Source organism: Manis pentadactyla, chromosome 3 (genome assembly GCF_030020395.1).
Source record: "Manis pentadactyla isolate mManPen7 chromosome 3, mManPen7.hap1, whole genome shotgun sequence".
Taxonomy (NCBI): Eukaryota; Metazoa; Chordata; class Mammalia; order Pholidota; family Manidae; genus Manis; species Manis pentadactyla.
Window position 1 is genome coordinate 220,996,776 of NC_080021.1, and position 17,020 is coordinate 221,013,795.

The 17,020-nt window shown below is 64.9% G+C and overlaps 4 protein-coding genes across 10 annotated transcripts; 3 read left to right on the forward strand and 1 right to left on the reverse strand.

The window, feature by feature from the left end:
* Positions 1–2,078: 2,078 nt before the first annotated feature.
* Positions 2,079–4,898, forward strand: PTGDS (prostaglandin D2 synthase). 2 transcript variants are annotated; one of them, XM_036901624.2, is made up of 7 exons: positions 2,079–2,283; positions 2,649–2,788; positions 2,895–2,971; positions 3,530–3,646; positions 3,754–3,855; positions 4,446–4,471; positions 4,741–4,898. In XM_036901624.2, the coding sequence occupies exons 1-6, from the start codon at positions 2,170–2,172 to the stop codon at positions 4,469–4,471; spliced, it is 576 nt and encodes a 191-aa protein (XP_036757519.2). In that variant the 5' UTR covers positions 2,079–2,169; the 3' UTR covers positions 4,741–4,898. The 2 variants fall into 2 exon arrangements, with proteins under 2 accessions (XP_036757519.2, XP_036757518.2); XM_036901623.2 differs by having other exon boundaries at positions 2,080–2,283; positions 4,756–4,898.
* Positions 4,899–5,576: 678 nt separating this feature from the next.
* LCNL1 (lipocalin like 1) lies at positions 5,577–8,247 on the forward strand. Its single transcript, XM_036901620.2, has 7 exons — positions 5,577–6,120; positions 6,454–6,593; positions 7,036–7,109; positions 7,236–7,346; positions 7,561–7,662; positions 7,876–7,901; positions 8,115–8,247. Exons 1-6 carry the CDS (start codon positions 6,022–6,024, stop codon positions 7,899–7,901), a joined length of 552 nt encoding a protein of 183 aa, XP_036757515.1. The 5' UTR covers positions 5,577–6,021; the 3' UTR covers positions 8,115–8,247.
* A 4,049-nt stretch (positions 8,248–12,296) lies between these two features.
* On the forward strand, positions 12,297–14,046 carry PAXX (PAXX non-homologous end joining factor). Of its 6 annotated transcripts, XM_036901628.2 has the most exons (7): positions 12,490–12,648; positions 12,728–12,788; positions 13,034–13,083; positions 13,164–13,354; positions 13,433–13,501; positions 13,672–13,756; positions 13,856–14,046. In XM_036901628.2, the coding sequence occupies exons 1-7, from the start codon at positions 12,539–12,541 to the stop codon at positions 13,893–13,895; spliced, it is 606 nt and encodes a 201-aa protein (XP_036757523.2). In that variant the 5' UTR covers positions 12,490–12,538; the 3' UTR covers positions 13,896–14,046. The 6 variants fall into 6 exon arrangements, with proteins under 6 accessions (XP_036757524.2, XP_057355255.1, XP_057355254.1 ...); XM_036901627.2 differs by having other exon boundaries at positions 13,164–13,501; XM_057499273.1 differs by lacking the exon at positions 13,034–13,083 and having other exon boundaries at positions 13,204–13,354.
* A 658-nt stretch (positions 14,047–14,704) lies between these two features.
* Positions 14,705–16,764, reverse strand: CLIC3 (chloride intracellular channel 3). The gene is made up of 6 exons (XM_036901626.2): positions 16,656–16,764; positions 15,722–15,831; positions 15,516–15,641; positions 15,273–15,379; positions 15,018–15,193; positions 14,705–14,929 (listed from the first exon to the last, which is right to left on the reverse strand). Exons 1-6 carry the CDS (start codon positions 16,689–16,691, stop codon positions 14,771–14,773), a joined length of 714 nt encoding a protein of 237 aa, XP_036757521.2. The 5' UTR covers positions 16,692–16,764; the 3' UTR covers positions 14,705–14,770.
* Positions 16,765–17,020: the final 256 nt, after the last annotated feature.

Below are 17,020 nucleotides of genomic sequence, written 5' to 3' on the forward strand. Positions count from 1 at the left end.
CACCCCCACCCAGGACCAAGGCCACCTGCCTCCTTGACCCTCTGCTTTGGGTTTTGCCTCTGCTGATACCTGGCAATGGCCACCTGCCCACCTGGTGTCCCAGGCTTTCTTGCCCAGCAGGGCCCTGGAGCCAGGAGAGGGGTGGAGGAGGGAACGAGGGCTTCGGGCATTTTCCGGCGCATTCTAACACTGCCCTTCCCGACCCAAAGTCCTCCGCGGACCCACCGGTCAGTCTCCTCAGCGCCCACCATGACAGGAGCATCTCAGGTGGGGCAAGCTTGGTGGGGCTGTGAGGCACCTCCAGAGGGCTGGGCACAGGGCCTGTGCCCGTGCGATGGGGTCCACTGTGGCCACCCCTGGTCAGCCTTCCTGCCAGCTGAGGGGAGCTGATCACCGAGCAACAAGAGGGTGGGACAGCCGCAGCCCTGATGGACCAGCCCTCTCTAGGGGACACTGCCTGGGGGACCGGCACTGTCTCCCAGTCCTGAGGATGAGATCGAGCCTAGGTCTGGGCCCTAGGCTTGTCTCCAACCCACCAGGTGGAAGCAGGGAAATGGTCTCGATGACCTCTCAAGGACAAAGCCGTTCCTTGTCTCCCTGAGGCCCAGAGCACCTGCCCAGCCCAGCCTCGGCACCCACATCTGAGCTCAGTGCACAAGGCCTGGGTCTCTCCCCACCGGGCCCACAGAAGCCCCGGGCCCAGCTGTGTCCAGTGCTGCCCAGCCGCTGCAGTGGGCCCGGAGAAGCAGGGGGCAGAGGACTAGAAGGCAGTCCTGGGGCCTCTCCCTGCCCCAAGGCCTGGTGTAGGGCTCCTGAGGGGCCAGCACGTGGCTCGGGGGGTCAGAACAGGCGACTGCCCTGCCAGGCAGGACCTCCAGCTCTGGGCCACCCCCCCACCCTCCCAGGGGTCCTCCTGAAAACCCCCCAGGAGGGAGGGGTCCAAGGCCCAGCTCCACACTTGGCATAGTTTACGGAAGCCCACCAGTCTCCCTCATGGGAAGGCCACTACCTCTGGGCCACAGCGAGACCAAGGAGCTCATTCCTGACCCCACGAAGTGGTTCTTCTCCAGGCCTCTGGGCCTCACCGATGACCACATCACCTTCCCACCCCAGCCGGTCACAGCCAGTCGGGGGAGAAGGGGACATGGGGACTATCAGGCCCTCTGCTGCCTGCCAGGGAATGGGGGAGGGGGTACTGGCTGGCAGTTCTGTGCTCCCAGCCCTGGACCAAGACTGGGCCCCCCAGGGAAACACTCAGCCACCTTCAGTGGCCCCACAGCAGGGGTCCAGCCAGAGCCAGGAAACCATGGGGGCTGAGCAGCAGGTGCCCAACCTCTCCAGGACCTCTGTGGGCCTGGTTGCCCACCCTCCTGCTCCCACTGGGGGGGGCTGGCAGTGCCCATGATGGTCCCATTCAGGGAGCTGACCTGACCCCATGCCTCTCCCTTGAAGATTTCCAGACAGCCTTGGGGTCATTCCAAAGCCAAAGGCCAGGGCTGCCAAGAATCCAGCTTCCGGTCAGAAGGCACCAGGCCCTGGACAGATGGCCGCGGGGGAGGCTGTGCCCAGCACCCCTGCCCTCGGACTCTACTTTGGAGCAAATCTGGTTTCTTTACCTCTGCCTAAGTTCCCTATCACGTTCCCCACCCCCACCCCAGGCCCACTGGGCTTTTCAGAACCAAACTCATACAGTCCAAAGAAGTCTGGTGTCCCCCCCAACCCAGGGTCACTGGGCTTGGAGGGGGGATGGTGGTAGGGCTTGTGAGGCATCCCAGCCACAGGTGGGAAGTGACCAGAGGCCCCAGAGGCAGCCCATCGCCAAGGCACATGCCCCTGCCCCCATCCAGGCTGGCAGGGTGGGTCTCTGGGACCTGAGAGGGGGCTGGCCGTGCAGGTGTCTCTGCCTGCCCCCTACCCTCTCCAAACCCCGGGGGGGCAGGGCCAGGCCTGTGCTGGTCGGAGCCTCTTGCACAAGCAGCCCTGCGGGGGGCGAGGCTGCAGCTGGACCCAGCATCACGAGCTCCCGTGGGCTGTCCCTGGGCCCTGGGCAGAGGCCAAGCCAGGCCCATAAATAGGGGTCTCCCCAACGGCCCCTGCTCCTCCTGCCTGCCTGCCTCCCACTGCCTGCCCTGCTTGCACAGAGTCCGGACTCCTGTCGGCACGGGGAGGATGGCTGCTCCACAAACACTGTGGGTGGGGCTGGCCCTGCTGGGAGTCCTGGGGGGCCTGCGGACCCGGGCCCGGGCCCACGTCTCCCTGCAGCCCAACTTCCAACAGGACAAGGTGAGGAGCTCCCCCGCCCGGCCCCCAAAGCCAGACAGAGCCCCGCCAGGGGAGGGGGAGATCTCCGGGCCAGGTGTCCCCTGGGAAGAGTCGCTGAGCCCAGGACGGCAGGAGGCTGTGGGGGAAGGGCGGAGGCGGAGGCGGAGGCCCCACCGCCTCCGCCCGGGACCCGGCGACTCTGCAGCCCAGGGCGCAGGGCGGCACGTCCCGGGCACAGCGGCCCCGGGGCCCCCTGCGCGCCCCCGCCACCCGAGCACGGTCGCCTCTCGGAGCGCGCGGCGGAGGGACCGGGGGGCCTGCCCGGGAGGGGGCGGCCAGCCCGCTGCCCGGGAGGGTCCGACTGGGGCGGGGGCCGTTCGTCGCAGTTCCTGGGGCGCTGGTTCACCGCCGGCCTCGCCTCCAACTCCAACTGGTTCCGGGAGAAGAAGGACGCGCTGTCCACGTGCTCATCCGTGGTGGCCCCGCGCGAGGGCGGTGGCCTCAACCTCACCTCCACCTTCCTCAGGTGGGCAGGCGGGGCGGCTCCTGGGGTCCGGGGGCTCACCGCCCAAGGCCGAGGGCCAGGGCAGCCCCGGGCCTGACCCTTGACCCCAGTGGTGACCTGCCCGCAGGAAGGACCACTGTGAGACCAGGACCCTGCTGCTGCTGCCTGCAGGCCCCCCAGGCTGCTACAGCTACACCAGCCCCCGTGAGCGGGCCCCCCTCCCGGGAGCCCTGGGCCCAGCCCTGGGTGGACACCGGGTCACAGCGGTCCGCGGGGCGGGGGGGGGCGTGATGGCCGCCCCACCTCCGTCAGCAAGCCCGGGGCCTGGTCTGCATCTGCCCCAGGCTCACGTGCAGGGCCCAGGAACCCTCTTCGGGCCCCGCCTGCCAGCCCCCCATCACTGGATGGCATTTCCTGCCTCATCGCCACTGGCCGGGGGGCGCAGCTCGCTGTCCCCGCCCCAGCCCCAGGCCTCCTCGCTGTCCCGCACGGCTTCCCCGCGGGGAAACCTTCTCTCTTCCCGATTCCAGCTGAGGGCTTGTGCTTACCGGCCCCCGGGGCTTCTGGTCTGGGGGACACTGGGCCCCTCAGGGTCCAAGGGCTGTGTGGGCAGGAAGCAGGAGGCCGGCCGCTTTCCCCAGAGAGGGGGGGGCGCAGAAGACAGCCAAACAGACGGGGAACTCAGAGGCACCCTTCCCGAGTGGAGGTGGGCTGGAGCTTTGGGGGCAGGTCCCTGACTGGGGTCACCTTGTGGCTTGCCAGACTGGGGCGGCACCCAGAACGTGTCTGTGGTGGGGACGGACTACGTGGAGTACGCGCTGCTCTACACGGAGGGCACCAAGGGCCACGGCCAGGACTTCCGCATGGCCACGCTCTACAGTACGCACCCCACCCTGCCAGCGGCCTCTCGAGGGGCTCACCAGGCCTCAGGTGGGGGCAGAGCAGAGCCCTCCTACACTGAGGCCAGGCTTCTCTTTCCTGCCCAGGCCGTACCCAGACCCCTAGGGCTGAGGTAAAGGAGAAATTCGCCAACTTCACCAAGGCCCAGGGCTTCACAGAGGACACCATTGTCTTCCTCCCCAAAACCGGTGAGGGCGGCCACTAATCTGATGGGTGGGGATTACAGTCAGATTAGAGGCAGACAGCTTCCCGATTCAGGGGAGCCTGAGAGGCGGGGTTCATCCGGCCAGACCGCCCACTGACTGGCATGCACCCCAGAGTGGGGCTGTCAGTCCTCACCCTGTGGCTTTGGCCTTCAGCCCCTGGGTGGGCAGGGGTGGATACTCCTCCAGAAAACCCCCACCCTGGGTCTCCCAAGCACCCACCGTGTGCCAGGCCCTGGGTCAGCTGCCGGGACACAGGAGCCCCGGCATGATGGGGCAGGCACTAGAAACGAGCCTGTGGGGTGTGCGTGCCCATGGGGTGCACGGGCTTGTGGGAACGCGATGCCATGGCCTATGGGCAGGCAGCCTGCTGGGGGCCCAGGTGAGGGCAGGACGCCTCTGTGTTGGGAGGAGCAGGGCTTGGGGGACGGGGAGTGATGGAGTGTGGTGGAGTCGGCAGCTTTGGGGGTCAACCCCAATCAGCTCTCCAGAGCTGCAGGGAGAGGGCAGGCAGCCCAGGGGGCAGGTGGCCCCAGCCTGGGGCACTGACCACCCCTGGGCCTCTCTCTCGGCAGATAAGTGCTTGGAGGAGCACAAATAGGTGAGTGGGGGTTTCCCCCAGCAGCCCCCCTCATTCATTTGTTCACTCAGTTATTCACTCAACACCCACCCACCAGACAAGGATGGTCCCAGGGGGAGGGGCTCCACTGGGGTCCAGCAAGGTGGGGACAGTAGAAGGAGCCGGAGGCTGGGACAGGGCCAAGGTGGGAGGTGAGGGGGAGGAACAGGGGGTTCTGTTCCCTTTCGAGGGACATCAGGGAATGAGAGATGCGGCTGGAGCTGGAATGAGTCTGGGGGCCCCACCTACAGGTCCTGCTCTCTCAGCCAGGTGACCCCAGCCCTCAGGACCTGGCCACCTGCCCTGCTCGGCTCTCTCCTCCAAGACCCCTGGGACCCCAGTCCTGGCTCCCCCTGCCCCCCTCTGCCCCTCTATCCTGCCTCTGGCAATAAACACAAGCAAGTCAGCAGCCTGCCTCCTGCCTCTCGATCCTGGGCCCTGGGCCTGGCTCCAGCCAGCTCCCTGGGGACCTGACCGCCTCCCACCCACTTTGAGCCTCAGTCTCCCCTCCCGACTAAAATCTGGGAGGCTGGCTCTGCAAGATGTCTCCAAGGGGTGGGCAAAGCCGGCTAGTGCTTGCTCCTGGTGGGGTGGGGCAGGTGGGCATGGTCAGTGCCATCACTGGCCCCCACCTGCCCACCTCACTGGAGCACCTCCACCCACACCCTCTCAGGCTGCAGCTGTGGCCAAAGATCTGGGCTGCAGCCCGATTAGATCCTAATCCCTAGGCAGGTGCCCATGGCCCCTCCTCTACCCCCAGCCAGGAGAGGCCCGAGGCCAGGGCAGCCTTGCATGTGATGGGGTATTGAAGGTGCGGGTTTAGTGCACAGAGCCTGGGCAGACGTGGGGGCTTCAGGGGATAAAGAGGGAAATAGCTGGTGAGTCCACGCCCCACAGACCAGGACAGACGGCCACTCTCACACCCTCTCTCTGGCTACCTGAGCACCCCCAGTCCCCAGGCTTCTGGCCTGCGCCTCAAGAGCACACAGCCCTGCCCGTTTGCCAGGCTCCTGGCTCCAAAGCGCACCCAGAGCCCTGGAGAACTCTCCCTGTGCAGCCCTGCCCCTTGCCTCCTGCTGTCCCCCAGATTCCCTGCTGGGGTGGCCATTTTAGGCCCCTGCCCTGGGCCCCCCACTCAGAATGCACAGCACCTCTTCAGCCTGCCTGCCAGGCCGCTACCCAGGCAGACCTCAGCCATATCCTGCAGAGGCACCAAGATTGTGAGGCTCAGAGGTGAGTGTGAGCCTCTGGGAGGGCTTCCCGGCAGAAGGCGCCTGGGGACCCACACCCCTGAGGGCCTGCCAGACGACTCCTCCCCCCGCTGTGAGGCATCCGGCCCCCTCCACCCAAGGAGGAAGCAGCAGAGGGTGGCGAGGTGGAGGCCGCCAGGCCAGGGAGCTGGAGGGTGCAATACGATCATCGGAGCTGCTCAATCCCAGGCTGGCAGGCCGGCCGCCCCAGGGCATCTCAGGGGCATAAAGGCAGAGCAGCAGAGGCCACCCCAGCTCTTCAGCCAAGAGCCACTGTCCACGATGCTGCGGACTCTGCTGGTCGGCTCAGTCCTTGCCCTGCTCGCGGTGTCTCCAGGCCAGGCCGAAGTCCCCATCCAGGCCAACTTCGATGCCGGCCAGGTGTGCCCACGCGGCCCGAGCCGGACCCATCCCTTCCTCCCTGTGACAGCCTCTCCGGGCCTTGCCCCTAGCAGGGTCCATGGGGCCAGGAAGCCCAGCCCTGCCCACACCCTGTGTGGTCCAAGCTTCGCTCCCACGTTGGGGATGAGGGGAGAGCCCCATCCACCTGCCCGATCCGACTGGGGCTGGGGTGCGCTGCAGACAGCAGACCCTTCCGCCCAATCTCTGGGCTGTGCCCACCACCACTCCCCTGGGCCTCAAATTGGGACAGACTGCAGCTGCTCTCACCCCCATACTGGGTCAGGACCAGCTTTCTCTGCCCCTTCCCTATAGTTCCAGGGCACCTGGTATGTGGTTGGGATGGTGTCAGACGACCAAGGCTTCCTGGACTCCAGGGACAACATGAAGACGCCCGTGGTCTTGGTGACCCCCTTGGCCAATGGCGACCTGGCCCTCAAGTTTGGGTATTCCACGTAAGTGACCCCACAAGCCCCACCTCAGACTGGGCCATGAGCCTGGCTAGTGTGAGGCCAGATGTGAGCCATAGGGAACCAGAGGTGTCCCTGAGTTTGGGAAGGCAGACCCCGGCCCCGTGGTGCCGGGCTGCAGGGGTCCCTAAAACAGCAGCAGCTCCCCTGCTCCCCAGAGGGGCCCAGTCTGCAGAGATGCCTCGTCCTGCAGCCTGGGCATAAGGAGCAGCGTCCTGTGTCTGTGAGTCCGAAGGGGAGACCCCACATCCCCTGGCTGTGTGCCCCTGACCAGGTACTTAAAACCCCAGTCCCCACCCCACCCCACGCGTTTCCTCACCTGTAAGGTAATCATGATGCCCCTGTGTCCTCAGAGGAGATAAGGGGATGTGGGCGGCTGGGGTGGGGGAAGGCCACAGCTCAGGGTGCTGTGGCCCCTCCTGCCCAGGCCCGATGGTGGGTGCCAGAAGATGGACATGACCTTCACCAAGGGCGCAGTAGACGGGCAGTTCAGCAACACGGGTGAGGCGACCGCGGTGGGAAGGACGGAGGGCAGCATCGTGCAGTGAGCTGGGAGGCCCCGGGGCTGTCCAGGCTGCCAGCCTGGTGTCTGGGGGCATCCGGGGCTGAGCCGGCTCTGCCCCACAGCCATGGCCCAGACTGACATCCGGGTGGTGTCCACCGACTACAAGCACTTCGCTGTGTTGTACTTCGAGACGCAGAAGGGGGACGACAGGAATGTCTGGCTTCATCTCTACGGTGGGGAGCGCTCCTGGTCCCAGGCGCGGGCCTGTCCTCTGAGTGCCTGGGGTGCAGCCTGTGCGCACATTCCAGCAAGTTTGGACCCCAGGGCCGGTGGGACCACCGGATCCAGTGTCTCCTTGGGACCCCTGGGTCTGGCGGAAGGTGTCCAGGGCCTCCCTGCCCCTCCCTCCCCGGAAGCCCCCGCCACTCACTGACCCCCTGCCCTCAGCCCGGGCCCCAGAGCTGTTTCCCGAAGGCGCCCAGAAGATGCAGCAGCTGGCACCTCAAGTTGGCCTGAACCCCAGCCAGGGCGCCCTGCTGCCCAAGTCGGGTGAGCGCTGCCCCCACCCCAGCTCAGGGCTGCAGGAACAGGGAGACCACACACGCAGGAGGGGAGGACCCGGCCCCAGGGCTCAGTCCACTGACCGCAGACTCAGCGGCAACCCCGGTCCCTCAGGGGGGACACGAAGGCAGGGCAGGGCCAAGGGTCCATGTTGGGGGGGGGTGCACCACGTCGTTCCTCAGGCTCCACTCTCTCCCACAGACCAGTGCGCCGGCGCCTTCTCCTAGGTGAGCACCGGGGGCTGGCCTGGACCCCCTCCGGGCATGCGGTGCGGTGCCCGGCACCCTGCCCGCCCGTGGAGACCCCTTCTGGCCAGAAGTCTTCACTGTGGGGTCCTCTGCCTGGGGAAGGAGGGGGTCAGGCGGGGGGTGGGGGGAGGGGCTGGGCTCAGGGAGGGTGGGGGGTGCTGCCCGCCTCCTATGCCTGCCCCTTGTTTGCAGAGAGGCATCCAGCCCAGGAGTGCAGCAGGGGGCCGTGTGGCTTGCTGCTGCAGCACCCAGCCCTCCCCAAAGAACACCCTGTTCTCCCCACCCCGCCGCATCCCCAGCACAATAAACAAGCTCCCAAAGCCAAGGGCTGTGCTCTTCTTGTCCAGAGAGAGCGAGCAGGGGGCACACGTGGGGGTGGAGGGGAAGGGGCAGAGGGGCCAGGCTCCTGGGGAGAGGGCCCCCCCATCCCCTAAAGCCCGGGACTCAGAGGGGGACAGTGCAGGTGGGGTCCGAGGCATGCGAGGTGGGCCCTGCTCCCTGCCTGGGCAGGCATGTGCCAGGAGAGGCTGAGGTTGTGCCTGGAGGGAGGCAGGCCCGGCCAGATGGAGGAAGGTGTCGCAGGGGCTGCCCTGGGCCCCCTGGGCCCCTGGCCAGGGACTGGGGGTGTCGCCCTCCCTCTGCAGCCTGGACCCCCAGAGCTCGCCCAGCTGCATGGGCTGGTGGGCCTTTGAGGTCTGTCCGAGCTGCAGCCTGGAGGGTATCGCCGGCTCCGCCCCGGGTGCCCCTCCGTCCCCCAGTCTCCGCCAAGCCCTGCCCCCAGAGTGCCCAGGGACACACTAAGCCAGGCACCCCCCCACCCAGCGGAGGGAGAGGAGGGAATGGGGGTCCCCGCCGCGTCCTGCCATTGTGTTCCCAAAGGATGATGTCGCTGCTCTCTAAAAAAACGTCCTGAAGAATTTGAAAGTAAAATAACACAAATCTGTCATGTAAATAGTTCAGAAAAAAAGTAACACCAGATGTAAATGTGTCAGAATGTTGATGACTGCTCCACTGGGAGACAGCTCGTCACACTATTTTTTCTGCTCTCGGGTGGTTGGACATCTTCTGTCACAAGCACAGCCCGGGCCCACTAGACTTGCTTCCTTCAGTTGGGGCCCTTCTGAGCTGGGCAGTCACAGGGATAAAAGCCCCCACCCCCCAGGGGCTCCAGACAGCCCCTCCACACCCACACCCACCACCCGAGCACCCACCCGCTGCCTCTGCAGCCCCAGCCTCCGTGCCAGCCTCTGGCCCAGCTGTGGGCCCCACAGGCAAGGACCTGCCCCATCCGTGGTCCCCACCCTGGGTGTAGCGGGGAGCAGCATGTGGGAAGGCCCAGAGGGCAGCCCCCCGACACCTGGGAGCCCACCCTCACACCCTTTCTCCCCACGCTTGAGCAAGGTGCCGTCGGCTCACCTCAGAGAGGCATCTGCTGAGACACTGTTTGAGCTCCAGGATACATCAATTGTCAGTCAATCGATTGACCTATTGGTTGTCACTTCGCTTCCAAGAGAAGAAGGGGCAGAAGGTGCCAGTGTGGAGACTTACGGTGGAAAAGTGGGGAGGTTCGTCTCATGGACACACAGTGGAAGCCTCACCACCAGCTCTTGGCCCCCACTGGGCTCTGGCCCCCCGTCTTGCTGCACTGTCACCTCTCAGGTCCCCTGGGAAAGATCTGGAGTGAGGAGAAGAGGCAGGTCGCCTTCCTTGGTCTCATGGAAACGGACGAGCCACACAGCAGCCCAGGGCCCATCTTATCCTGAACCACCTAGCTCGGGCCACATGGGGGCAGCCTCAGCCGGTTCTCCACGGACCCCCCACCCCTCCTGTGCCAAGTCGACCTGCTCAGACCGTCCTCTGTTCACTGAGGGTGAAGGCCCAAGTCCTTAGGTGGCCACAAGGACTCCCTGACCTGACCTGCTCTGGCCCCACCACTGAATGCCCCTTTCCTCCAGCCTTGCTAACCTCCTCGTGTCCCTTGAACACGCCAACCCCATGCCTGCCTCAAGGCCCTTGCACACGTTGGCACTGCCTAGACAATCTCTGCCCAGCTTGGCTCACTTGCCCACTCCTCTGAAATCTTTTGCTCAGATGCCACCCTGAGTGGTCCTTCCATAGACCCTGGGACACCAAGCCCTGGCTCCCTTCAGCCTCTCAGGATCCCCTTCTCTGTGCCCTCTGCTTCTCCATACCAGTCGGCATGCTGTGCTCCATGCCCTGGGGCCAGAGTTGGCCCTTTGCCCACTCCACCCCACCCCACCCCACACACACCTAGGTGGTGCCCAGGCAGCCTGGCAACCTTCTCAGGCCCTTCCCTTCCCTGCGTTTGAGGTCCCACATCCCTCCTTGCACCCAGATATCAACATGTACCCACATCCCACATTCAATAAGATTGCTCCATACAGAGAGCATAGGTGAGCTGAAGACTGGTGGACAGGTTACATTTTCTAGGTATTTGTGTACTTCAAAGAAAATTAGATATACAGTTTTTTTGTTTTGGAACATATTTTCGGTTTGGGGTCTTGTATTAGTTTCCTATGACTACTGTGACAAATTCATAAACTGGGTGGTTTGAAACCTACATTAATTTTCTTACAATTCTGGAGGCCAGAAGTTCAAAACCAGTTTCCCTGGACTGAAATCACGATGTGGGCAGGGCCACGCTCCCTCCAGAAGCTCTCGGAGAGAATCCTTCCTGCCGTTTCCGTCTTCCGGGGGCTGCCGGCAATCCTGGGCTTGGCGCCCCTTGCTCCAGTCTCTGCCCCACAGCCACACTGCTCTCTCCGCCGTTTGTGGAATCTCCTCCACCTCTCTCTTGTAAGGACACTGTGAAGGCATTCAGGGCCCACTCGAATGATACAGGAAAATCTCCCCATCTCAAGATCTTTATTGAAGAGCATCTGCAAACACCCCTTTTCTGGGCAAGACGACATTTACAGGTCCAGGGTTAGGGCCTGATGTCTTCAGGGTTTGCCATGCAGCCTACCACATTCTACCCAGAAACACCGCCCTGAGTGCCATGCCAGGGGACTAATGTTTAAGGCAGTCCTAGGCGCTGGTGGCTCCACATGCTCATCTCCAGACCTCACCCTCCTCTAGATGAGTCTTGTGTACACCACAGCCTCCACACATCTCCATCAGACACCCAGCCACATAGCAGAGTTCACATGGCAAAGGAGCAAGGCCATCCAGCCCACAGCCCGGGAGGGATACACCACAGTGCAAACACAGGAGATGGGCACCGCCGGCAGCCACCTTAGAGGCTGCCGCCGCAGCAAGTAAGCAAGAATGGATCTTATATAGTGACAAGGCTGGAAAACAAGCAGATAAAACAGGAGAGACTACATGAAATGTTGGGTAGGGGGTTTTATATGAAGATGTTGGAATTTTATATGAAGTGGCTGGGGAAGGCCTCACTGGGAAGCTGACTTCTGAGTAGACCTGAAAGAAGTGTGTGAGTCTGCAGGAAGCATATGCCAGGCAAAACTGCGGCACATGCAAAGGCCCTGAGGCCTCCTTGGGGAGACTGTGGGTGTGAACCAGGAGAAAGTGGGGGACGAGGCAATCTTGGCTGCAGGCATACTTGGATAGTAGGATATGTTCACATAGCCTACAAACCCACTGACCCCCACCCCGGTGGTCACCACGTGGTCACTCTGGCTTCAAAACCTTGAGAGAACTGTCTGTGCCCACCGTGGGGCTCTGCAGTGGCTGCCCCTTCCCTGCCCCACCCCCCATCCTGGTGCGCTCCATCTTCCCCTTCTGCCAGGTCACAGCTTAAATGTTCCTGGGCTTTACCTGAGTGTTGCATGTTTTGTTTGTTCTTTGTCCATTTGTCCATCCCATTAGATCTCACAAGCCCCAGAAGGGCAGAGGCCTGTCTATTGGTCAAGGTGTGCTCAAGGCCTAGGGAAATAGGTGGCACCCGAGAGGTAATGGCTGTGGGGTGAAGGGTGAGTGAGAAGCCTTTTGCACCGGTTACCACACTTTATTCACTTTTATACTTTGATTTGCTGCAGATCAGCGTTAGGAAGCTTTGCGTTTATATCTAAGGAGGAGGTGACATCTCTGGGAGGGTATGAGACGGTGTGGAGGCCAGGGGACCTGGGAGCGGGGCCGGGTCGCGGTCAGGGCTGGCGCGCGCAGGGGCTTGAGGCCCTGCAGGATGCACGCGGGCGCGCCGGCCAGGCCTGAGACCCACACCGGCTGAGACCTTGCTTTGGGTCCGCGGCCGGGAGCACGCCCCGCAGTAAAGTCCCGCCCCAGAGACCCAGACCCCGCCCATAACTAAGCCCCGCCCTCCACCCACGCCCAGGAACCAACCCCCACCCCCCGCGGTTAAGCCCCGCCCCCAGCGGCGCAGACCCTGCCCCGTAGCTGAGCCCCGCCCGCCTGGCTCCGCCAGCCCCGCACAGGCCCAACCCCATCCAGGTCAGGCCAGGGACCTAAGCCTCGCCCCGCACAGACCCCGTTGGCACCGCTCGGCTCCGCCCTGACCCCCGATCCCCGCCCCCTGGCGCTAGCCCTGCCCCCACCCCGGAAGCCGCCCGCCCGCGCAGGCGCTCTAGTACCGCGGCCGCGCCCACCGGTCCTGGCCTTCCGCTTCCCTAGGTGCCATGGTGCCGCCGCTGTGCACGCTGCCGCCGGGCCCCGGGCCCCCGAACTTCGTGTGCTACTGCGAGGGGGAGGAAAGTGGGGACGGAGGCCGCGGCGGCTTCAACCTCTAGTGAGTGGCGGGGCCCACGGGGCGGCAGGGGCGCGGGCAGCTCCGCGGGCGGCCCCTCCTGACAGGCCCTCCCCCGCAGTGTGACTGACGCCGCGGAGCTTTGGAGCACCTGCTTCACGCCGAACAGCCTGGCCACCCTCGTGGGTACCGGGGCTCCTGGGCAGGCCTGGCAGCCCTCAGCACCCCACACCCAGCACCAACCACCAACGGGTCGGGAGGGGGCGGTTTGGGATTCCCCGAAGGGTGTGGGCACCTTCTCCTGGCTTTGTAGCCGGAGTCTAAAGATTGGCCTGAGGCCCCTGGTGGCTCTGGGTGGGGCAGGCTTGGGGCGTCCCGAGTGGTTCTTGGGTCTCGGGCAGTCGGTGACCAGTCCTGTGCTCTGTAGAAAGCCCGTTTTGGCCTGAGTGCAGCTGAGGACATCACCCTTCGGTTCAGGTGAGCCCCCGAGCAGGAACGCGGGGAGGGTGGAGAGTGCGTGGGTCAGGCCCCAGCACTCAGCTCTCCTCCTTTCCCAGGGCAGCCTGCAAGCAGCAAGCTGTGACTCTCACCCTGCAGGAGGACAGAGCTTCCCTGACCCTTTCAGGGGGGCCTAAGGTGCTGGACTTTGACCTCTCCAAGGTACCAGGCCCCGAGGCAGCCTCCAGGTTGCAAGCCCTGACCCTGGGCCTCGCAGAGCGTGTGTGCAGCTTGGAGCAGCGTCTGGCAGGTAGAGTGGGGGTGCCACGTGAACCCCCACCAGGTCCTCCTGCCATACTTGTACTCATGCTTCTCCTTTCTTCCCCAGCTGTGGAGGATACAGCTGCCAGCCCCAGGAAGAGTCCCTGGCCAGGGGGGCCTCAGCTCTTTTTACCAGGTAAGGCCTGTCATTTATAACTTGAGTTGGGACTGTGCTTCTTCCTCTGTGACTCAGTTTCCCCAGAACAAGCCTCAAGCTCCAGAGAGAGGATCTAGCTATGTAGAGAGGGCTGTGGCTCTGGGACCCTGGTGGATTTAGGAGTGCCCCTTGCCTCCTGTTTCCCCCAGACCCAGATCCTCAGAGAGGTGGCCCTGGACCTGGGGTCAGGAGACGATGTCCCGGAGAGTCCCTCATCAACCCCGGCTTCAAGAGGTAGCCACACCCCCACTCCTCTATCCTGTACCCGGGTTCTGGCCCTAGACCGCTGCCCCACCCTCCACACTGCACAGGTCACACTCTTTTCTCTCCTAGCAAGAAACCAGCTGCTGGTGTTGACTTTGATGACCCCTGAAGGTGCAAAAAGTATGACCCTGCCAAGAGTCTCTGAGGGGAGGGACAGCCCCCGGGATCCCACAACCTCCACCTGCCCATCCTCCCTCTGGGGGGAAGCAAACCCGCTCCTCGGGCCCCTTTCCCATAAAATAAATGGTTTTCTTAGCAGAGGTCATAGCTAGGCTCTGGCTCCTGGGAGCTGGTTGGGAGAAAGGGATCAGGGATCTCCCGGAGTCTGTAATGGGGCCCGCCATCTGGGCATGCGTGCCCGTAAACAGGTGCGCCAGTCTCCACCCCTTGTGGTGGAGGAGCCCCCTCCACCCATGCATGGTTCTCCGGATCTGCTCAACTGTCCCTGCCTGGCCAGCCCAGGAGCTGACAGCGCCGCGCATAGCAGAGCCAGCGGCTCCCCGAGGCTAGAACTCTGTTCCCACCCCTACCAGGGCACACCTCACTCTCCCAGACCCCACCGGGCATGGCGAGGCCGGGCATACCCTACAAGATGCGAGTAAATATTGAGGGAGAGGGCGGGGCCCCGCCGAGGAACGTGGGCCGGCCCCGCCCACTGGCCCGGAGCGAGTTGCCCAGGCTGGCCTGGGCTCCCCACCCTCCTTGGCCATCTTGTCGCCCCGCCCCGGCCTGACTGGTTTGGGAGCCCAATCCTGTCCTAGCCATCGCTGACGAGGCCTGAGACCGACCGCGCCCGGCCCACCGGGCTCTCTGCCCCATCATTCTGGGCCATCATCTGGGGCTGAGAGCCCCACGGTGGGGGGTTAGGGGTAGCAGAAATCGCGGACCTTCTGGTCCCTCGGATGCCAGGACACGATCACAGGGGCAGAGATGCCTTTATGGGGCTGCGTCGAGTGGTCGGGGGTGATGGCAGAGGCGAGCTCGCTAGCGGGGGTGCACGGCGGGCCGGTAGGCCGCCAGGATCTCAGCGCTGTGCGGACAAGTGTATTTGAACTCCTTCTCCTGCAGCGCGTTGTCCAGGTAGCAGCGGACGCCGCGCAGCTCCGCGGGGATGGGCGCCTGGCGGAAGTGCGCACACACCATCTGCCGGCGAGGGGCGCGGGCGCGATCAGGGCCTTCTCTAGGGTGCGCTGCGCCCCTCCCCACCCCGCGCCCCACGTCCCGCGCTCACGTCTACGATGTGCAGCTTGGGCAGCAGGCCGCAGTCGGCCAGCGTAAGCTGGTCGCCGTCCAGAAAGCGGCGGCGCGACTCACGCAACTGCGGCTCCCGCGCCAGCTCGTGCTCCAGGGGCGCGCGCAGGTAGCTGTCCAGCCTGGCGAGGGCGCGCAGCAGCAGCTGGTACAGGGCTGGAGGCGGGGGATGCAGTGAGGGCCCGTCCTGGGGCGCAACTGGCCCCACCCTGGCCCCCGTCCCGACGCTGCTCACCACCGTCCTGCGCAGGCACTGGGTTCTTGATGAATGCAGAGAACTTGTGGAAAACGTCATTGCCTGCCATGGCGGACTCCCTGTAGCGGGGTGTCAGGCTGGGGAATCTGCGGGGGACCGGCGACTCGGGTTAAGCCCTTGCGCTGTCGCCGGGCCCCCCAGCGCCCTTCCCGGTCTGTGTCCTGAGGGTGCCCTCCTTGGGGGCCCCATCTTCGCCCCTCCCGCCGCACCCCTGGCACCCACTCGGGGGGCCCCAGCGTCTCCTCAAGAAACTCCTCGATGTGTAGGGTGTCCGTTTTGGCATCTCCATCGTAGAGCAGGATGGGCAGCTGGGAGCCAGGAGCAAAGTCCTTCAGCACATCCGGGGACCTGTGGGCATGAGACAGGGCATATTGGCGGGCCTGAGGGGGCAACGGCCAGGCCGGGGTTCCCTGGGGCAAGGGGCTCACCTGCGGATGTCCACCGTGGTCAGCGTGAAGGGCACACCCTTGAGGAGCAGGATCATGAAGAGCCGCTGACAGGAAGGACAGTGCCCCACGCTCTCGCCATCCTCGCTGGCCTAGGGTGGGTAGAGTAGAGGGGTGTCAGTGGGGGGCAGACCCAAGAATCCTGCCACCAGGCTGGCTGGGACCCACCTCCCACTGCCAAGAGGCTGGAGTGACGCCAGGACCCTGGGTTTGTTGGCATAGCCTGGACAAGTGGCCGGTGAGGGCCCTTGACTGGGTCTCTGGGAGGTGGGGAGAGGCGCTGAGCTGCTGGGAGCCTAGACGCTGAGTGAGGGCACAGAAGCATGGGGGTGGGGCCCCGGCTCTGGGACCTGGCCCCTCAACCCTTATCTTCAGAGCCTGGGCAGAGGCGAGGCCCTCGGGCTCCCAGCCCCACAGGCTGGTCACAAGGGTGGGGTGGGCAGAGTGAGCTGTTTTCTGAGTGATTCACCCCGCCGAACTGGGTGCCCCACGCCCCAAATGGTGGGCAGGGGGCCAGGGCTGGCAACCCCCACCCAGCGATCCGCAGTTAATGAGCCCCGACTGATGGGGAGGCCTCCCCAGCCCTCTCCTGCAGTGTTGAGCCCGCGCTCCTCTTGGCCCTCGGCTGCCGGCTACATGGCTGGCACCTGCCCACTGAGGGGTTTTTCTCCAGGAGGGCTAAGCTGGGTCCAGGAGCCAAGTCTGGCGTCAGCGCCCCACCCCTTTGGAGACAGCCCACTGGACCCCTACCCACCGGCCGCCTTGTCCTCCTCCACCTGCGTGGAACTCCCTGAGCCCGCCGCGGGGCGGGTGGCGCAGACACCGCTGTGGAGCCCCACTCCGCACCCTACCCAGGAAAGCAGAGCCTTGCAGAGCACCCCTTCTGAAGCCCACCCCAGCCCGTCCTGCCCGGCACCTTAACAAACAGCTGGAGCTTCGCGGTCTCGGCCATGGTGGGGAGCCGCGGCGGCAGGGCACGGGGCGGACCCGGGGAGCTCTTTAAGGCTCTGGGCGGCCCCGCCCTCCCTGGCCCAGAGCCCGCCCCCCGGAGGCACCTAGGCTGGCTGACAGGCTGCTGTCCGAGCGGGAGGGCGTGACGCGGGGGAACCGGCCGTGGGTGTGCGAAGCCGGCCCGCCGCAGACCAAGCGCCAGGTGCAAGCTGAGCCCCGTGGAGGGGCCTGTGGCGGAGGCCAGGAGAGGGGGGCAGGGCGCCAGCCTGCGGAGGGGCAGCTCTGGATCGGGACCACCCCCACCTTCACCCCAGCCCTCCCTGCAGTGGA

Coding starts and splice junctions, on each gene's coding strand:
- PTGDS (XM_036901624.2), top strand. CDS start 2,170: ATGGCTGCTCCACAAACACTGTGGGTGGGGCTGGCCCTGCTGGGAGTC. Junction 2,284..2,648: donor CCAACTTCCAACAGGACAAG/GTGAGGAGCTCC, acceptor CGTTCGTCGCAG/TTCCTGGGGCGCTGGTTCAC. Junction 2,972..3,529: donor CTACAGCTACACCAGCCCCC/GTGAGCGGGCCC, acceptor GTGGCTTGCCAG/ACTGGGGCGGCACCCAGAAC.
- LCNL1 (XM_036901620.2), top strand. CDS start 6,022: ATGCTGCGGACTCTGCTGGTCGGCTCAGTCCTTGCCCTGCTCGCGGTG. Junction 6,121..6,453: donor CCAACTTCGATGCCGGCCAG/GTGTGCCCACGC, acceptor CCTTCCCTATAG/TTCCAGGGCACCTGGTATGT. Junction 7,110..7,235: donor CGGGCAGTTCAGCAACACGG/GTGAGGCGACCG, acceptor TCTGCCCCACAG/CCATGGCCCAGACTGACATC.
- PAXX (XM_036901627.2), top strand. CDS start 12,539: ATGGTGCCGCCGCTGTGCACGCTGCCGCCGGGCCCCGGGCCCCCGAAC. Junction 13,084..13,163: donor GACATCACCCTTCGGTTCAG/GTGAGCCCCCGA, acceptor CTCCTTTCCCAG/GGCAGCCTGCAAGCAGCAAG. Junction 13,757..13,855: donor ATCAACCCCGGCTTCAAGAG/GTAGCCACACCC, acceptor TTTCTCTCCTAG/CAAGAAACCAGCTGCTGGTG.
- CLIC3 (XM_036901626.2), bottom strand. CDS start 16,691: ATGGCCGAGACCGCGAAGCTCCAGCTGTTTGTTAAG. Junction 15,194..15,272: donor AGTGCCTGCGCAGGACGGTG/GTGAGCAGCGTC, acceptor CCCCGCCTCCAG/CCCTGTACCAGCTGCTGCTG. Junction 14,930..15,017: donor CCAAGCTGCACATCGTAGAC/GTGAGCGCGGGA, acceptor CCTCGCCGGCAG/ATGGTGTGTGCGCACTTCCG.